The following is a 20,616-nucleotide window of genomic DNA, read 5'->3' as shown; positions in this document are numbered from 1 at the left end:
CGGAGTGTAACTCCAGTTCTATGAGTGGAACTCCAGTTCTATGAGTGGAGCGGAGCCCCATAGGACTTAAGGCCCTGCCAACCCTCTCTAGTCTCGCTGAAGATAATGTCTCGGGAGGCTGATTGAGGGGATGTGTCCCCTCTTATAGGGACACCTGTGCTCCTATTGGCTGCAGGTGTGTGCATAAATTTGCTTCAGGCTGTTCTGCCTTAGGGCAGAGGGTAAACCATTAGGAGCAGAGCTCCCCTATGGGGCGGAGCTCCACTCATAGAACTGGAGTTACACTCCGGTAACTAATCGTTACTAAACTTGCTCTTGAAAACGCTCGTTAAGTAGCCTACGTCGTTAATGTTTTTTCGCCCTTCCGCGTCACTTTATACACAGAAGATCTCATCTAAAAATCAAGGTGTGTCTGTCTTTCTGTGACCGATTACTTCAGACCGAATGTGACTACAAATACAAAATTGCCGATTTCTTTGCATAACAAGCGAAGGATATATAAAGACGCTTCAAATGAAAACCGAGATTAATAATATTATAGGCTAAATATATACAGTATAGCCTACGTAGACCTAAATATTTGAACTCAATTTAATGTTAATTCAATTGTTTTATTTAGCTATTTGTCTCCTGTCGTCAGAAATGTTTGCCTCGATATAGCCTATTTCATGATGTGTAACATGTGTGCAATGATGTGCCAAATCTTGATTTGACCTCACCCACACAGAGAACATTGGGCTTTAAAAGGAAATTATAAGTTTAGACTGGAGCGTTTACATTTCTCTGGATGACAACACTTTACCACAGCACAATAAATGCACCCTGGCTGTGTTGTCAGTGATTACAGGCAGACATAAACATAAAACTGAATTATAAAGAATTGACACAACTGGTATATTTAAACAAAGCTAATCAATTAATTTTAATTGGGAAGAGAAGCATGAGTATCTAAGGGCTCAGGATCACTGTGGACATATGCTGAACAGATGCAAATGTGTATCAGTCACAGGCAGGGGCGGCTGACATATGTGGTTTATAACATCCATTGCTTCTTGATTGGGAGGTTTCTCAAATGATGAAAAGAACATGCAAGGCAATTCTGTAAAGAAGTGAAGCCTGAAAGCAGTTGATCTTCATTCTTACTGGCAAATGTGCAGTTTAGTTGTCAAACTCGTTTCACAAAGCAGTACAGAAAGAGTGTTCATTTACTATATGATTGCAATGCAACATGAAGGTAGCATCACAGACCAAGGTTATATTATTCTTTGTGGCTTAGAGAAGTCCTCTAAATAACAGAGGCTTAGTCATGCTCTGATGACAGCTGCTATATCTTCAACAAAGATGTTGGGCAAACAGATATCATGCCAGCATTCTCTTTGAAAGCTGCATATTACAGTGCCTCTGTTGAAAATTCTGAAAGAGAACACTGCTATAGGTGCAGAGCTGTCAAATACTGTACAATTCCTACTTTTCCCACCATTTGAGAACCAAGATGAAAACAAATGCAAAAAGTCAACCACTCATGATGCCTCATAGCAATGGATCTGAATTTCTTTTAGCATCAAATCAGGGTGGACAATTTATTTTCAAAATTGTTTATCATTACACAGCTGTGGGAAGTAGAAGCAATTACAATTAAAAAATAAGTGTCATGTTTTACAATAAACTGTCCAAAAATCAGTCTGTACATCTAAGAAATACAAAAAATAAATGTGCACAAGTCGAAATAACTGAACCAAGGGTAAACAAAACTATTAAAAAAAAAAAAAAAAACGTTTAACTACGAGTTCAATGAAACTGCACCAGAGTATTTCAAAAGCAGTTCTATAACCATTAATAAAAACGGAATCATAAATTAATTTTAAAAATCAAATCCTGCACTAAATGGAAAATTCAAATTGCTGTCTTTCAGTAGGGTCGGTCTCTGCGTTCCTGGCGATGGTCCCTATGAGAGAGAAAGAGCAATCATTTAGTGTCCAACAAACATACATAAAGTAAGTAATACATGAGTATGATGAAAGCAGTCCAACATGTTCCTTTACCTCATATCCATCTTGCCTGGGGGCCCCCCCATTCCTCCTCTACCCATTCCTCTTCCTCGGTCCATAGGCGGTCCTCCCCTGCTAGCCCCTCGGAATCCCCCTCGGTCCATTCCACCCCGTCCCCTGAATCCACCACCACCTCCCCATCCTCCACGGAAGCCTCCAGGACCACCAGGCCCGCCACGGTCCATCCCTCTGCCCCCACGCATCCCCATTCCACCCCTGCCTCGCTCACCACCTGAACAAAAATCACACAAGACCCAGTTAAGCTTGCCACCAGACTATCGTAGACATACACACGTTAACAGGAAGGGAAACATGAGATTATTAAACATAAGTAGTATTCCCAGTGCACACAGAGCAAGCCCCTCCAACACCAAAGCTTTCAATTACAGTAAACAGACTGCTGCACATGGATGGTTTCATGTTTCCCCAGTATTGACACTAAACTATACAGAACAAAAATAAATACAACAATTTCTAAGATTTTACTGAGTTACAGTTCATATAAAGGAAATCAGCCAATTGCAATAAATGAATTGGGCCTAATTTATGGATTTCACATGACTGGGCTGGGGCATAGCCATGGGTTGGCCTGGGAGGATATAGGCCCACCCACTAGGGAGCCCAGCCAATCAGAATGAGTTTTTCCCCAAAAAAGGGATTTATTACAGACAAATCCTCCTCAGCACCCCCTCTCCATCAATCCCACAGGTGAAGAAGCCGGATGTGGAGGTCCTGGGCTGGGGTGGTTATACGTGGTCTGCGATTTTGAGGCCGGTTACACGTACGGCCGAATTCTATGGAACATTCAATTCTCTGGCAACAGCTCTGGTGGACATTCCTGCAGTCAGCATGCCAATTGCAAGCTTCCTCAAAACTTGAGACATCTGTGGCATTGTGTTGTGCAACAAAACTGCACATTTTAAAAGTGGCCTTTTATTGTCCCCAGCACCTGTGTCATGATCATACGGTTTAATCAGCTTCTTGACATGCTACACCTGTCAGATAGATGGATTATCTTAGCAAAGGAGAAATGCTCACTAACAGGTATTAACACATTTGACAGAAATAAGGTTTTTGTGCGTATGGATCATTTCTGGGATTTTTTAGTTTCAGCTCATGAAACATGGGACCAACACTTTACATGTTGCGTTTATATTTTTGTTCAGAGTAGTACAACCGCTAAGCATGGACCCTGAAGTCAAGGTGATAAACCTGTTTTTGTTTGATTTGGCTGTGTTTACATTGCAAACATTAAGATACATGTGAAACAGGGAAGGTAATTAAGCCCTTGTTGCTCAAATAACACAAATTGTTATAATGGTTCCTGTCTACAGTTGAACTAGGCCCTAACAATAATGCTGCTGTGCCAGTGACAGCTGTACCTGAAGGGGGCCCAAAGCCATCTGGTTTGGGAGCTTTGCACTGGTTACACTCCATCCTCCAGGAAAAGTTCTGGTTGCCACAGCCCCTGAGAAGGACAACCATTCAGTGATATACACAAAAACCACTAACTGTACTGTAACTTAATTTTAAAAAAGTGGAAAGCTCTTTCTTGAGAGGTCCTTACTGGTTGGGGCACTCCCAGTCTCCAGCTCTCTGCTGCATGTTGCCACCTGGGCCACCTGGCCCACCTCTGCCCATACCATGTGGTCCTCCTCGTGGGACAAAACCTCCACGCTCTCCTCCACGGCCCATCATGCCTGATAACACACACCAGGGGTTGTTTCAATATTTCATTATATTTTCATGGCAAATGTGGGGCAACTACAGTTGAAGTCTGAAGTTTACATACACTTAGGTTGGAGTCATTAAAACTCGTTTTTCAACCACTGCACAAATTTCTTGTTAACAAACTATAGTTTTGGCAAGTCGGTTAGGACATCTACTTTGTGCATGACACAAGTAATTTTTCCAACAATTGTTTAGACAGATTATTTCACTTATAATTCACTGTATCACAATTCCAGTGGGTCAGAAGTTTACATACACTAAGTTGACTGTGCCTTTAAACAGCTTAGACAATTCCAGAAAATGATGTCATGGCTTTAGAAGCTTCTGATAGGCTAATTGACATCATTTGAGTCAATTGGAGGTGTACCTGTGGATGTATTTCAAGGCCTACCTTCAAACTCAGTGCCTCTTTGCTTGACATCATGGGAAAATCAAAAGAAATCAACCAAGACCTCAGATAAAAAATTGTAGACCTCCACAAGTCTGGTTCATCCTTGGGAGCAATTTCCAAACGCCTGAAGGTAGCACGTTCATCTGTACAAACAATAGTACGCAAGTATAAACACCATGGGACCACGCAGCCGTCATACCGCTCAGGAAGGAGACGCGTTCTGTCTCCTAGAGATGAACGTACTTTGGTGCAAAAAGTGCAAATCAATCCCAGAACAGCAGCAAAGGACCTTGTGAAGATGCTGGAGGAAGCAGGTACAAAAGTATCTATATCAACAGTAAAATGAGTCCTATATCGACATAACCTGAAAGGCCGCTCAGCAAGGAAGCCACTGCTCCAAAACCGCCATAAAAAAGCCAGACTACGGTTTGCAACTGCACATGGGGACAAAGATCGTACTTGTTGGAGACATTTCCTCTGGTCTGATGAAACAAAAATAGAACTGTTTGGCCATAATGACCATCGTTATGTTCGGAGGAAAAAGGGGGATGGCGTGCAAGCCGAAGAACACCATCCCAACCGTGAAGCACGGGGGTGGCAGCATCATGCTGTGGGGGTGTATGAAAAATGTATGCACTCACTACCTGTAAGTCACTCTGGATAAGAGCGTCTGCTAAATGACTAAAATGTAAATGTAAATGTGCTTTGCTGCAGGAGGGTCTGGTGCACGTCACAAAATAGATGGCATCATGAGGAAGGAAAATTATGTGGATATATTGAAGCAACATCTCAAGACATCAGTCAGGAAGTTAAAGCTTAGTCACAAATGGGTCTTCCTAATGGACAATGACCCCAAGCATACTTCCAAAGTTGTGGCAAAATGGCTTAAGGACAACAAAGTCAAGGTATTGGCGTGGCCATCACAAAGCCCTGACCTCAATCCTATAGAAAATGTGTGGGCAGAACTGAAAAAGCATGTGCGAGCAAGGAGGCCAACAAACCTGACTCAGTTACACCAGCTCTGTCAGGAGGAATGGGCCAAAATTCACCCAACTTATTGTGGGAAGCTTGTGGAAGGCTACCCGAAACGTTTGACCCAAGTTAAACAATTTAAAAGGCAATGCTACCAAATACTAATTGAGTGTATGTAAACTTCTGACCCACTGGGAATGTGATGAAAGAAATAAAAGCTGAAATTGTGAAAAACTGAGTTTAAATGTATTTGGCTAAGGTGTATGTAAACTTCCGACTTCAACTGTATATATACTGAACAAAAATATAAAACGCAACATGTAAAGTGTTGGTCCCATGTTTCATGAGGTGAAATAAAATATCCTAGAAATGTTCCATATGCACAAAAAGTTCTCAAATTTTGTGCACAAATTTGTTTACATCCCTGTTAGTGAGCATTTCTCCTTTGCCAAGACAATCCATCCACCTGACAGGTGTGGCATACCAATAAGCTGATTAAACAGCATGATCATTACACAGGTGCACCTTGCGCTGGGGAAAATAAAAGACCACTAAAATGTGCAGTTGTGTTACAATACAATGCCACAGATGTCTCAAGTTGAGGAAGCGTGCAATTGGCATGCTGACTGCAGGAATGTCCACCAGAGCTGTTCCCAGTTAATTGAATGTTCATTTCTCTACCATAAGCCGCATCCAATGTCGTTTTGGAGAATTTGGCAGTACGTCCAACCGGCATCACAACCACACCAGCCCAGGACTTCCACATCTGGCTTCTTCATCTGCGGGATCGTCTGAGACCAGCCACCCGGACAGCTGATGAAACTGAGTTTGCACAACCGAAGAATTTCTGCACAAACTGTCAGAAACAGTCTCAGGGATGCTCATCTGCGTGCTCGTCGTCCTCATCAGGGTCTTGACCTGTCTGCAGTTCGGCGTCGTAACCGAATTCAGTGGGCAAATGTTCACTGGCACGCTGGAGAAGTGTGCTCTTCACAGATGAATCACGGTTTCAACTGTACAGATTTGCTGATGTCAACATTGTGAACACAGTGCCCCATGGTGGCGGTGGGGTTATGGCATGGGCAGGCATAAGCTACGGGCAATGAACACAATTGCATTTTATCGATGGCAATTTGAATGCACAGAGATAACGTGACGAGATCCTGAGGCCCATTGTTGTGCCATTCATCCGCCACCATCACCTCATGTTTCAGCATGATAATGCACGGCCCCATGTCGCAAGCATCTGTACACAATTTCTGGATGTCCCAGTTCTTCCATGGCCTGCATACTCACCAGACATGTCACCCATTGAGCATGTTTGGGACGCTCTGGATCGACGTGTACGACTGTGTGTTCCAGTTCCCACCAATATCCAGCAACTTCGCACAGCCATTGAAGAGGATTGGGACAACATTCCACAATAAACAGCCTGATCAACTCTATGCGAAGGAGATGTGTTGTGCTGCATGAAGCAAATGGTGGTCACACCAGATCCTGACTGGTTTTCTGATCCATGTTCCTACCTTTAAGGCATCTGTGACCAGCAGCTGCATATCTGTATTCCCAGTTATGTGAAATGCATAGATTAGGGCTTAATGAATTTATTTCAATTGACCAATTTCCTTATATGAACTGTAACTCAGTAAAATCTTTGAAATTGTTACATGTTGCATTTATATTTTTGTTCAGTGCATTTTCAGTTTTGAACCAGTGTCATTCTCACAAACAAACAGTTGACTTAAATATACCTCCAGGTCCTCCACGGCCCATCATGTCACCCCTCATGGGCATGCCCCCTCTCATTCCACCCATCATGGGCTTACGGCGAGCCATGGACACCTTCAGCCTCCTGCCCTGGTACTCTTTCCCTGTGGAGGTCAGGAACAGAACGTAACAGGAATAAAGAGAAATGGAGAGAGAGAAAAAGACATGAGTTAATGGTTATTACTAGTATTCTAAAGTACATTTCAGTGCACATCAACACAAGTCCTGCTATGCATGGTTCAAGAGTAGAACCAGAGAGTAGGCTGATGCAGGTTAAAAAGGGCCAGTGAGACCTACCATCAAATAACTCTACAGCAGCTTTGGCAAAGGCGGGCTCCTCGTAGGACAGTGTGGCGTCTCCCTTGGGCTTCCCTGAATCATTGTCTGTGTAGATGTTGATGGCAGGCTTGCCCAACCTCCGGTTCATCTGAACAATAAAAGAGGAATTAATCACTCAAAAGTCAACCTACCACACCATTGACAGTTATCTGCAGTTGCCATTATTTTTGAGAGCATTCATTAACTGTTCAGTCCTCTAATTAAATGAGAACAAGACAACAAAAACATTGGCCATATAATACACTGATCAAAAATATAAATGCAACATGTAAAGTGTTGGTCCTATGTTTCAGGAGCTGAAATAAAAGATTCCAGAAATGTTCCCTACGCACAAAAAAGCAAATTTCTCTCAAATTTTGTGCACAAATTTGTTTACATCCCTGTTAGTGAGCATTTCTCCTTTGCCAAGATAACTAATCCACCTGACAGGTGTGGCATATCAAGGAGCTGATTAAACAGCATGATCATTACACAGGTGCACCTTGCGCTGTGGACAATAAAAGGCCACTCTAAACTGCGCAGTTGTGTCACAACAATGCCAGAGATGTCTCAAGTTGAGGGAGCGTGCAATTGGCATGCTGACTGCAGGAATGTCCAACAGAGCTGTTGCCAGATAATTGAATGTTCATTTCTCTACCATAAGCCGCCTCCAACGTCGTTTTAGAGAATTTGGCAGTATGTCCAACCGGCCTCAGAACCGCAGACCACGTGTAACCATGCCAGCCCAGGACCTCCACATCCGGCGGCTTCACCTGCGGGATCGTCTGAGACCAGCCACCCGGACAGCTGATGAAACTGTGGGTTTGCAAAACCGAATAATTTCTGCACAAACTGTCAGAAACCGTCTCAGGGAAGCTCATCTGCGTGCTTGTCGTCCTCACCAGGGTCTTGACCTGACTGCAGTTCGGCATCGTAACCGACTTCAGTGGGTTCACAGATGAATCCCGGTTTCAACTGTACCGGGCAGATAGCGTGTGGGCGAGCGGTTTGCTGATCAATGTTGTGAACAGAGTGCCCCATGGTGGCGGTGGGGTTATGGTATGGGCAGGTATAAACTACGGACAACGAACACAATAGCATTTTATCGATGGCAATTTGAATGCACAGAGATACCGTGACGAGAGCCTGAGGCCCATTGTTGTGCCATTCACCCGCCGCCATCGCCTCATGTTTCAGCATGATAATGTACGACAGCGGGTTCCAGTTCCCGCCAATGTCGAGCAACTTCGCACAGCCATTGAAGAGGAGTGGGACAATATTCCACAGGCCACAATCAACAACAGCCTGATCAACCGTATGTGAAGGATATGTGTCGCACTGCATGAGACAAATGGTGGTCACACCAGATACTGACTGGTTTTCTGATCAATGCCCATCTTTTCTTCAAGGTACAGTATCTGTGACCAACAGATGCATATCTGTATTCCCAGTCATGTGAAATCCATAGATTAGGGCGTAATGAATTTATTTCAATAGATAGATTCTTATATGAACTGTAACTCAGTATAATCTTTGAAATTGTTGCATTTATATTTTTTTCCCAGTGTACATCAGCATGTTTTGGAAGAGACAAATACAACCTAATGCGTGTCTAAATTGAGGTCCTTAGATTGAGAGATTGTACTCACCCTGATGGGTCCAGGGTCTTTGAAGAAGATAGCCATCTCCTCCAGAGTGGCATTCTCTGTGAGTCCTGTGATGTAGATGGTGCTGTTCTCAGAGTCATCCTGCTCCTCAGGGCGCCCTAAACAGATAGAGAACTACCGTTAAAAAATTGACAGAAAACACTACAGCTACACTTCCACTGCACTGTCCTTATTCATCTCAGATTCATAGCATAAGCCATTAAACTGGACCAAGATCAATGCAATAAAGCCTTGCAGGCAGATGCAAACCTACCAAACCAGTAAGATAAACGTAAAAGGTTAGCAGTTGATCCTCCAATGCATCTGATCTATGATATAAGTGTTGGTCATTTAGTATCTGCTTACCCATGTTACGCACTGCTCCGTTGTTCATGGGTCCTGTTGTCCATCAGGCGAGGGGGAGAGAAAAAAGGCAAAGAAGTCAGTTTGTGCCACTCAAGTCCACTGCTAAACTGCTGAAGAGTATTTGAAGTGATAATACAGACACACTCCTCCAGAACACAGGCGTCAGACATTTTGGAAAATTGAAAATATATTGATCATGATGTAAATAAAAACCTCAGACCCTTTTGTATAAAAATGTGTGCCATAAGAAAAGTTCCTAAGAAACCACATAATTATCTTCCCAAAAAATACCAGGGGTTTGGCGCCATGAAATTGTAAATGCAAAAACCATTTTTCAAAACTGACATTTCTTAGCAGCAGTCATTTGTCATTAACTTGTCATTGTGAAATAAGAGTACCTTGCTTTTCAAGGTTACCTTAGGCAGTGAGTGATATAAACCAGAGTAAAAAGTACCCCTTTCCAAACAGATGTCTCAGACATTTAAACTGGATCCCCCTCTATTTCCATCCATTCTAATAGCCACCTACATATTTGGCTACCCCAAAAAGAATGCTGCGCACACCAATGTAAGGGCTTAGGTAAATGCTCAGCGCGTACATGCTCTAGTAGGTAAAGGTCTAGAGTGGACTAGCCAGTGTAATACTCGTTAACTTACCACCGGGCTTATTGAAGCCACCTCTGTCTCCAGCGACGCTATGGGGGAATAAATGGAGATATGAAGGCGATATCCCTTTTAACAGCCACTTCCATGCATGGAGCCCCATGGCTCGTTTGGGGAGGTTCAAGGAAACATTTCTGACTAGTTCATTTAACAACCCCCAACATGCCTATACAGTCTATGCAATCCAGTTAATGGGAATGAAGGAATTAACAGCAACTATATGGCATCATTCCTTTACTAGAAGGCTTCTTAACGACAGCATTTGATAGCAGATACTGGCTAGTTTGGAGCTAGCTGAGGGGTGTTAAAACTCAATTACCTTTGGGGAAATATGGGTCAGAATCCCAGGAATTTGTTACAAAGGAAAACCTCTAGATGCATTCCATATGTAGTTTAATAATGGCTAGCCTGGAGATACTATACTGACAAGATATAACTTACAGTTAAATATGTGGAAGGCTAGTGTATTATGTCCACTTTACAGTTGGAAGCAAATGGCTATACGAGTTAAAACAAATGATTTAAGTTGTCAAATGCAAAGCATCTGAAATATTACAAAACAAAAACAGGTGATTACAGTCACCTTTGAAATTAAAACCAAAAACACACCATCCATGTACATTCTTTTACAAAAACATGAATTGAAGTTAAACAATTCTAATAAATACAGAATTTAACTTGACCTTGTGACAATGTTCACCAAGGTAAAAGTAATAATACAATTTGTATAGTATAATCATATTTTTAAAAAGTTTCCCAGCACGCATTAGACAGCACCATCCTCATCTCTTGGATTTAAGGCAGAACCCAAATCTCTGTGGTTTAACCCCTTCGGTTGTTTAAGCTGCCGGCTCTGTATTGAGTACAGGTACTTTATAGAATATAGATGGTTTACATGGCTCTCACTGTGTTACCTGTAGCGTAAATGTGACAAAGCATGTTAAAAAGGTGTTCATTTGATTAAACAACATTTGTAATCCAAACCACATTTAAAAAACAAATAAAGGCTGGTTTCCCCAGACACAGATTAAGCTTAGTCCAAAGACTAAAAAGCATTCTGAGCATTTTTTTTAGTCAAGGACTAGGCTTACTCTGGGAAACCGGACCCAAAACATTTTGCCCTAAAAGCTATACTGTATGAAAGTAAAAGCAGGAGTTACATATGACTATAAAAAATAAATAAAAAGACTAGGGTTGCGATATAGCCTACTTTCAACTTTAAAACAGGACAAAATCAATAACATTATCTAATTGAGGGTAAGAAATGTCACAAATGTCCTGTAATTAATAAAATATTGTGCTGTAGACAAAGGGGGAATTATTCACGTTGATCATCCCTTTAGGGCAAATACACAGCCATGTACTGAATAACATTCTAATATAATGTAAGCCTAGGGCAAAACATAATTGAACATATGAGTCTGGTGTGACCTAGTGAACACGTGATCCTTTTTTTGTTTTCTTGTTACAGGGATATTACCTTGAGCTGTCTGTTACTCAATGGAATCAACCTCACCACAAACTCTACAATTAAAATATAGGTGCCACCATAATGCCCAGAAAGCTTTAACAAAACATGAAAGGCTCCAGGTTGCCAGTATAGTACCAACAGCCTATAAGGGGGATAACTTTAGTTCTGCATGGATGTATCCTGTAGAAATGTACTTTATTGGTTTTCCAGGAAAAAACTCCAAACCCCAAATGTGCATTGACCTCAACTTAGTATGCAAATAAAATTCCTTGGTATAGGCAATCAATGTGTCTTGCTTATTAAACAAATGTAGGTTATTTTAGAAGATCTGCCCCTGGGGGTCGTGAGGCAAAAAACACCCCCCGAAATATTGTCCAGAAATTAGCTAATTGGACAGAAAGGGGCACACCTCCCAACACCAATGAGAAAAAGCTTGTCTTGTTTTGCAAAGTTTTGTTAGCTTAAAGCTAAGGATTTTGTGGTTTCAAGAGTTAAGTAATCGCTTAATATGAAATAATACTGTTATATATAGTCAACACAAGCCAAATTATGAGGTAATCAGTTAGCAACTAAACTTCCATAGTGCATACTCCCAAATACCTTCTGGGTCAGCTTTTTAAAATGAAAACCAGAGGATGGATTAAATAGGTACCTTTTTATACCATCTTAAAACGTTTTTAACCGCAGAGCAATCATTTAAAAAGGTGCGGTGTGCCCACCAAATCATTGAAACCCACAGCAGTGACCCTGAAGCCTTGTAAATAGATGGACCATAATCAATGCTATAGATTATATACACCTGTAAAGCTGCGGTACAGCAAAAAGGGGTATCCGATTGAAAAGTTTAAAACTCCAGCTTTCTGTTCACGAATGTCAGTCCCAGCTCTTTGATTCATGAAAACATATTCCCTTCTTACCTTTGGCCACTGTATGGCAGGGCTAAGAGTTTGTACCCACTAATGGAGGGTCCCTTCATGATACTTTTTGTAGGCATTAGATATTTGATCCTACACGAAAGTAAACAGTTTGACTGTCCCCACTAATAAAAGAGATATCTATTTTACTTTTGTAGGGTTATAACTTCACCCAATTAATGTTTTAGGGAAACTTTAGACTCAGCCCTGCTCAGCCTGGCCGCAGCACCTGCAAGAGTGGATGGAAGTTAAGTTGAGCAATAAGGAGAGTGACTTACCCCATGCCTCCACGGCCCATGCCCCCACGTCCCCTGCCACCGTGCATCATGCCGCCCCTGTCATAGCCATCCCTGGGGGGCCCACGGCTCTCCCCTGCCCCTGGGAACCTAGCAGGCTCAGAGCCAGAGTAGCCAGAGCTGCCTCTGCCCTCCTGTCCATAGTTATCTACAGAATAACATGAGGATTAGCAGAAATGCCCTTGTGTGAAAAGGAAGGAACATCAACATGACTATGACAATAACTAGCAGGTAGGCATATTGCAATGCTCATGTGTGTGTGTTAAAAAAACAGGGGAGACTGCTGCTCTTACTGTAATGGCTTGACTGGTTGTAACCACTTTGAGGTCCACTTTGTTGTCCATACTGGCTGCCTGCAGGCTGCCCGTAGGAGCCTGAGGCCTGAGGGGGGTAGGCCGCGGCAGGGGCCTGTTGCTGCTGAGGTGGGGGCTGCTGCTGCTGGTACCCACTCTGCTGCTGCCCATAGCTTCCCTGCTGGGCCTGGTACCCACTCTGCTGCGCAGCATATCCCCCTGGCTGGGAGTAGCTGCTCTGGCTGTAGCCAGCAGGCTGGCTGCTGGGATTATAACTGAAGTAATTAGGGACAGGCAGGGATTGATCAGGTCATAAAAAGCGCTACAACTATTTCTACACACTAGATGATTCTTATGGGTTGACAGCTGCAACTGGTCTTCCACTGTGTACAAACTAAAATCAACAAACATCAACAAAATAAAGTGTAACATTCACTGTATCACTACCTCCATTACACCCTGGTCCTAATGTGAGACTACTTAGCCTACCTCTGAGGTGCAGTGGAGGCAGGCTGCTGGCTGTAGCCAGCGTAGGCAGACTGGGCTGCATAGCCTGGCTGGGAGCCATAGGAGGGCTGAGAGGCAGCAGGAGCAGCAGCAGGAGCGCTCTCATATCCACTGGCTCCATAGCCCGTGGCAGGCTGGGAGTAGCCATGGGCACTAGGCTGGGCAGCAGGGTACCCAGCTGTGGTCAAACAGGAGACAGTTAAAAAGGCGTAGATTGATCATTCCAGGTACAACCCGGTTAGGATTTTAGTCCAGAACTGCCCAAATGAATGAAGCAATCTGTTCCTTATTTGGATCACACTATAACCCACTCTGGACCGAGGACTTATACAACTTGACAGTGAGGAGCACTGATGAAGAATATTAATGGCACAGAAGAATACAATTGTGTTATTAGAAGTGTGTTAGAATTAGTGTTAAATATTGTTAGATGAATACTATTATGAAGGGTCTATTGTCTTGTATTAGTAAGATGTAGTAAATAGGGTCAAATAAATCTATCATGTCCAGGGTTCAACTAGTCTACTCACAATACTAGTCTACTACACATGATGCTAAATATATTACATGGATCTATCCATCAAGCCATTGAAGACTTTGTATAGACTTAGCCTAAGTGGCATGAAATGGATAGAGATGTAAGAAAAGTAATCTGTGTCGAACCTGTTTTATTCCCAGCTGTAACATGATAGCAATAGAGGAGAAAAGGTTCACAGTTCAAAAAAAGGTGACTTGGGTTGAAAATTGTCCTTTAAGGTCCTCAAAACACATTCGCAGTAATATAAATACAGGATTGACATTACATGTGGTCACTGGTTAGAGGCATTTGATGGACAATTCTCATTCCCTTCCCCCAAAACTACTCTTGGCCAATCATTTTGGTCCATTTGAAACTGACCTGGTGCTGGTTGCCCATAGGAGGAACCATACTGCTGCGCATAGCCGCCAGCAGAGGGTGCTGCCTGAGAGTATCCGGTCTCAGCTGCAGCAGGCTGGGCGTAGGACCCATATCCTTGCTGGCTATAACCCTGCTGAAATACAAAAGATTCTTATATAGACCAATATATAATGACAAGTACCTTGGGCAAGCAGGCAAGTTTTCCTGTGCTTAAGTTCAAGCTGTATGCAAACATGGAATGCGATCAAGGAAGTATTGTGAGTCTCTTACCAGCATTCCAGATTGCGTAATTCATAAATGGCCTTGTCTAAATATAAAACTCACCTGGGCAGATTGTCCATAGCCCTGTGAGGGCTGAGCAGCATAGGAGCCATACCTGCAGGGACACAAGATCAATCATTCAGTATAAATCGTGTTTCTGTAGATCATAATTAATTGTACCAACTTACAAACACCCATTCCGCTGCATTAATTAGAATACTCTTATCTTAGTAGCGCACACAACCTGTATGTAGAAAGACTTACCCCTGCTGGGCACTGGCCTGGCTGTAGGAACTGTAATCTGTTAAAGAAAATGACAAAATAAATGACTAGTCTAACATTCAACAACAACAGTCCTAGTAGCTAGTACAGTATCAAATTCCGCTTTGGACTTGTTAGAAAAACTACTCATGTTCACTGGGCAATAATCTTGTGTAAACCTTTGGCAGTGCCAACCAGGCCAGGGCACACAATGGAAAGTCTTTCAAGTTCAACAGTCCTTGAAAAGAGACAAAGCATTCCTGCTATTCACTCTAGCAAGAACTGACTAGAGACCGTTGTTATGTTGTGGGGGCCATCCCGCCTTTGCTTGCATAACTAACATTGTGGTAGTTGGCTAGCTAGCTACCTTAAAAAAAACTAGCTACACATTTTAATTGGCCCACAAAGACACAAATGTGGCTAGATTAGCAAGGCCGCATGGAAAGGCATACACTAGCACAAAGAGAACCTATTAAATTACTAGAGGGGCTATATCAAACCCTAAAAGTTCCAGAATGGGGCGAAAACAGCACCAGATGACAAAGGTTAAGACAACAGGATTCTAATATCCCATAACTCTTTGCAACAATGGGACCAGCTATGCTAGTTAGCAATGGCGCTGATCCCAGATCTGTATATTTTCGACCTAGACCCATATCTAGGTGGAAGGTGGGAATGTTAAGACAACGGTGTCACAATAATGTGGAGGTTCTACTGCTCTGAAACAACCATGGGACCAGCTCAAGCATTGTAGCTAATGCTGCCTAGGCAGAAGGCAAGCAGTCTGAAGCAGATCATAAGATTGGCAAAAAAAATTACATTTTAGGCTAATGCCAGAAAAAGACAACTGCCAGCTAGCTAACGTCTAGGTTGAAGATTATAAGGTTAAGACAACAGGGTTCTAATATGCCATAACCCTTTGCAATTCAAGGGACCAGCGTCGCTAGTTAGCAACGGTGCTAGTAGTTATATATTTATGCACACACAACTCATTTCAATTAACAGGTGTGCCTTCTTAAAAGTTAATTTGTGGAATTTCTTTCCTTCTTAATGCGTTTGAGCCAATCAGTTGTGTTGTGATATACAGAAGATAGCACTATTTGGTAAAAGACCAAGTCCATATTATGGCAAGAACAGCTCAAATAAGCAAAGAGAAACGACAGTCCATCATTACTTTAAGACATGAAGGTCAGTCAATCCGGAAAATCAAGAACTTTTAACATTTCTTCAAGCGCAGATGCAAAAACCATCAAGCGCTATGATGAAGCTGGCTCTCATGAGGACCGCCACAGGAAAGGAAGACCCAGTGTTACCTCAGCTGCAGAGGATACGTTCATTAGTTACCAGCCTCAGAAATTGCAGCCCAAATAAATGCTTCAGAGTTCAAGTAACAGACACATCTAAACATCAACTGTTCAGAGGAGACTGCATGAATCAGGCATTCATGGTCACATTTCTGCAAAGAAACCACTACTAAAGGACACCAATAAGATGAAGAGACTTGCTTGGGCCAAGATACACAAGCAATGGACATTAGACTGGTGGAAATCTGTCCTTTGGTCTGATGAGTCCAAAGTGGAGATTTTTGGTTCCAACAACCGTGTCTTTGTGAGACGCCGAGTAGGTGAACGGATGTGTGGTTCCCACCGTGAAGCATGGAGGAGATGGTGCTTTGCTGGTGACACTGTCAGTGATTTATTTAGAATTCAAGGCACACTTGACCAGCATGGCTACCACAGCATTCTGCAGCGATATGCCATCCCATCTGGTTTGCGCTTAGTGGGACTATCATTTGTTTTTCAATCGAAGACAATGACCCAATACAACTCCAGGCTGTGTAAAGGCTATTTGACCAAGAAGGAGAGTGATGAAGTGCTGCATCAGATGACCTGGCCTCCACAATCACCGGACCTCAACCCAATTGAGATAGTTTGGGATGAGTTGGACAGCAGAGTGAAGGAAAAGCAGCCAACAAGTGCTCAGCATATGTGGGATCTCCTTCAAGACTGTTGGAAACGCATTCCAGGTGACTACCTCATGAAGCTGGTTGAGAGAATGCCAAGAGTGTGCAAAGCTGTCATCAAGGCAAAGGGTGGCTACTTTGAAGAATCTCAAATATATTTTGATTTGTTTAACACTTTTTCGGTTACTACATGATTCCATATGTGTTATTTCATAGTTTTGATGTCTTCACTATTATTCTACTATGTAGAAAATAGTAAAAATAAAGATAAACCCTTGAATGAGTAGGTGTGTCCAAACTTTTGACTGGTACTTAGATATATTTTTTCTTTACACTCCAGATCACAGCTGAGGGGAGAACGGCTCATAATAATGGCCGGAACAGAGGAAATGGAATGGCATCGGCATCAAACACCTGGAAACCATGTGTTTGATACCATTACACTCATTCCGCTCCAGATACAAACTTATACACACAAACAATGACTACATCTCATCTGCCCAGACCCGCACTCTCACACCCCCATCCTTAGTGCCTGCATTATTGTTTGCCACTTGGCCTTAATTTGTACCAGTTTGTTTTTCCTCAGTCACCCATGCTATTTCAATAATAAATCATTAGATTTTTCCATTGTGTCAATGATAGTGGATTGATTGACTTCCAAGTTTTTTGTACACGTTTTTTTCCAAGATGAATGATGAGAAGAGAATCATCCAGCCCATTGGGTATCTCACTACACCCCTATATGCCATGTCTTGAAATATGCAGACAGGCAGATTAAAAGTTTACATTGTAATACTTCTGACAGCCAACTTTCTAGCTCCGCCCACATTTTCTGGACTTCATAGCATTCCCAGAAAGCAAGGATTATTGAGTCATTATTAGTTTTACATTTAAGACTCAATGGCTCTGCCGTTGTGCTGTAGCATTTCTGAATTTGGTCTCCAGTATGAAAATGGATGCACTCACTAACTGTAAGTCGTCTGCTAAATGACTAAAATGTAAAAACATGTATAAATTCTAAACATTAGTTTATACTGGATTAAGTATAACTTTTTTGTTAACTCATTTTGTTAATTACGCTCCAACTTTCCCTCCATGTTGTGCCAACATCAGTTCTTTTTAAGTCTTTGTTCCAGAAGTGTATACATTTTTTCTAAGGGCGTTAGTAGTTATCAATGACGCATGCCAGGAAGTAACAGCAGGAAGTGTACCCTTCAATCTGTGCTGCAATTTGTTATAATAATAATAATAATAAGCCATTTAGCAGACGCTTTTATCCAAAGCGACTTACAGTCATGCGTGCATACATTTTTGTGTATGGGTGGTCCCGGGGATCGAACCCACTACCTTGGCGTAACAAGCGCCGTGCTCTACCAGCTGAGCTACAGAGGACCACGTTGAGTCAACTCAACTGACATTACAAAAAATACGTTCCATTGCATGAGCCACATCAGTTAGCATCATTTGAATTTACATTCTACGTTACCATGGCAATCCAGTCGATAGAACATTCCAACTGACCATGGAAATTATTGCATCACAATACCAGCCGCCATTGCGAGTGTACCCATGAGTTTACCAGTCAAATTTCCAATCCCGTTTTATTCATTCTATTGTCCTATCATCAACTGATTTCAGCCAGTGTATGGCTGTGGAGCGACTGCATTGTTTGAATAGAATGTTGGCAGTTAATTTGAAACATGTATGGCATCATTCATCTAAAACTGGTTAACATATACATTCTTAAAATACATGATTTTACACAATCTTATCACAGCACTGACAAACCATGGTTGACCAACTCCCTGACCAAAATGGCTGACCTTTAGACCATCATAAGTCATGTCGAGTCTAGCATTCAAATTCCTAATTCTATGGACACGACTAACACGGCAGATGCACGTGTGTAGTCAGTTTTGTCCCTCGCTCCGGCATCATGGCTAGCTAGGGCCTACTGCCCTAGATTCTACATTAGCCAACGTTAACTAACGTAGTAAACTAGGTCATTCATCATTCTCCGGCTAGACGTTTAAACTCAACTCCATGAGTTAAATCGAAGAATTTAGTCAGCTAGGCTAACGTTAGCAAACGCAACGCGTTAGCCAGCTACCGGCTACTGTACATATTTAAACGTTCGCATTAGACGTAAATATTAGATTAAAACACATAACTTTGAAGTAACTATGTAGAAAAATATATGTACATTTCTTAACATGGGCAATAGTAGCTAACGGATTCATGCAAAATTACACAATAAAATAGACCGAGAACGAAACCCACCAGGTGCTGACGCCATCTTCGTTTCGTCTGATGTTGCCGCATGCGCGTAAACGAGTAGACGGATGAACTTGTGCCGCGTTCAAAACAACTGGGAACTCGGAAAAAAACGAGCTCCGACCGGGAAAAATCGATTTCAACGGTCATCCAACTCAGAATTCCAACTCGGGAACTTGGGCCTCTTTCTAGAGCTCCGACTTTCTGACATGAAGACACTGAAGGCATGATTTGACCTCATATTCTTCGTCGGGTTTCTTCCTAGGAACAACGTTTCTATTAACTCTGATGTTGCTGATGTGGCATTCCAGCCAGCCTCAGTTTAGGCCCAGGTGGACAGTTCCCAGGGTGCCGAGGTAGTCTAAAAGGAAACAGAATAGTACTTTCCCTCTCTCACACACAGATCTTTAACTCTATGCCTTCAGTCATGAGTAGCTGCCCTCTCTTCTCTAAAATACAGTTCTCCTACTGTTGCTTGGACCCATGCCAAGAGCGACGCTGGGGCACGGTGGCTTTCCTTGCCTTTTCACTCATCTCCATAGCCTGCCTGCCTCAACTGTATGCCATCCTACTCTTCATCAGTGGGAATGAGGCTAGTCGTGTTTGTGGTTCTTCCTCCACCCAACTGGCTCTGTTTACAGCCAAGTGTCATCAGGTGACCCAGAGGAAGCTGCTCAGATGTGTACCTGTTTGGTTCCTGCCCTGGCTGCTCTTACTCCTTAATCTGGTGTTGCTTCCCAGGCAGCACACCTGGACTGCTCCACTTCTGTGCCATACTGATAGGACACAACTGTATCGTTCTCTGCCATAAAATACAACAAATTATTGGGAAAATGTTTTGTCCTCATTGTCTCTGTCATACCTTTTACATTCTGTGATTATATACCTTACCTTTGTTTAAAGATTGTGCATCCTTTATTGGAGTGTTGCAGAAAAAAAAGGATATTGGGATTTTCAACTTCCCCCTGCTTGGGCCTATGTTCCTTACTACTCCAGGCTCAGGCTTCCCACCTAAAGCATCTCACAGAGGTGAGAACAACAGTAGCTTGTTCAAGTCTGACTTACTACTACCTAGCCTTGGAATGGCAGAGTTGGTTGCATGAGTGAGTATTGTCACATTAGACTTTGTTGTTTATTACAGATTTGGGTCGTTCCCACAGGCAGCTCCCTCTAACAGACCCCCCATGGAGGACCTTTCACCCATGAACCCACAGCCTTGGCCAGCGCCTGTTCCTCAATGGCTGCTGAATGGGTCTGCAGCAGTGTCAGATGCCCAGTTATTGGAGGAGCAGATGCTGAGGGCGGGGGTATTGGCCTCCTTACAGGATGCCCCTGAGGAACCAGAAGCCAAAGTGGAAGTGCCAAAGTCCTCAGTGTCCTCTCTGAAGTCAGTCAGGTTTACTAGGGCATTTACTAGTAAAGAAGAGCATATTTGTAGTAGCCTTTATGTACTATATTTTATAGAGTAATTTGTCATATAATGCTTAGCTGATTCCACCCAAAAGCAAGCTGTGATCGAACATAACTGAGTCATCAAATAAAATAATTGTATTGAGCAGAAATATTATATATAT

At 42.6% G+C, this 20,616-nt stretch overlaps 1 protein-coding gene across 7 annotated transcripts; it reads right to left on the bottom strand.

Moving 5' to 3' along the window:
* Window positions 1–1,566: 1,566 nt before the first annotated feature.
* On the bottom strand, window positions 1,567–19,112 carry LOC121584897 (RNA-binding protein EWS). Of its 7 annotated transcripts, none has more exons than XM_041901124.2 (17): window positions 19,049–19,112; window positions 14,806–14,842; window positions 14,605–14,656; window positions 14,281–14,413; window positions 14,046–14,060; window positions 13,365–13,560; window positions 12,876–13,150; window positions 12,565–12,730; window positions 9,896–9,933; window positions 9,240–9,272; window positions 8,877–8,992; window positions 7,207–7,336; window positions 6,894–7,013; window positions 3,616–3,748; window positions 3,431–3,516; window positions 2,043–2,280; window positions 1,567–1,945 (listed from the first exon to the last, which is right to left on the bottom strand). In XM_041901124.2, exons 1-17 carry the CDS (start codon window positions 19,062–19,064, stop codon window positions 1,909–1,911), a joined length of 1,821 nt encoding a protein of 606 aa, XP_041757058.1. In that variant the 5' UTR covers window positions 19,065–19,112; the 3' UTR covers window positions 1,567–1,908. The 7 variants fall into 7 exon arrangements, with proteins under 7 accessions (XP_041757058.1, XP_041757060.1, XP_041757063.1 ...); XM_041901126.2 differs by having other exon boundaries at window positions 12,876–13,138; XM_041901129.2 differs by having other exon boundaries at window positions 12,876–13,135.
* Between the last annotated feature and the right edge of the window lie 1,504 nt (window positions 19,113–20,616).

Source organism: Coregonus clupeaformis, chromosome 16 (assembly GCF_020615455.1).
Source record: "Coregonus clupeaformis isolate EN_2021a chromosome 16, ASM2061545v1, whole genome shotgun sequence".
Taxonomy (NCBI): domain Eukaryota; kingdom Metazoa; phylum Chordata; class Actinopteri; order Salmoniformes; family Salmonidae; genus Coregonus; species Coregonus clupeaformis.
The sequence above is the reverse complement of the archived record's forward strand: the minus strand, read 5'-3'. Positions and strand labels throughout refer to the sequence as shown.

What these genes read in the sequence shown, in the direction of transcription:
- LOC121584897 (XM_041901124.2), bottom strand. An exon ending in CAGGCCAGTGCCCAGCAGGG is followed by an intron (nt 14,657 to 14,805) that starts GTAAGTCTTTCT and finishes GTGTCCCTGCAG; the next exon opens with GTATGGCTCCTATGCTGCTC. An exon ending in AAGACCCTGGACCCATCAGG is followed by an intron (nt 7,337 to 8,876) that starts GTGAGTACAATC and finishes TTTATTGTTCAG; the next exon opens with ATGAACCGGAGGTTGGGCAA.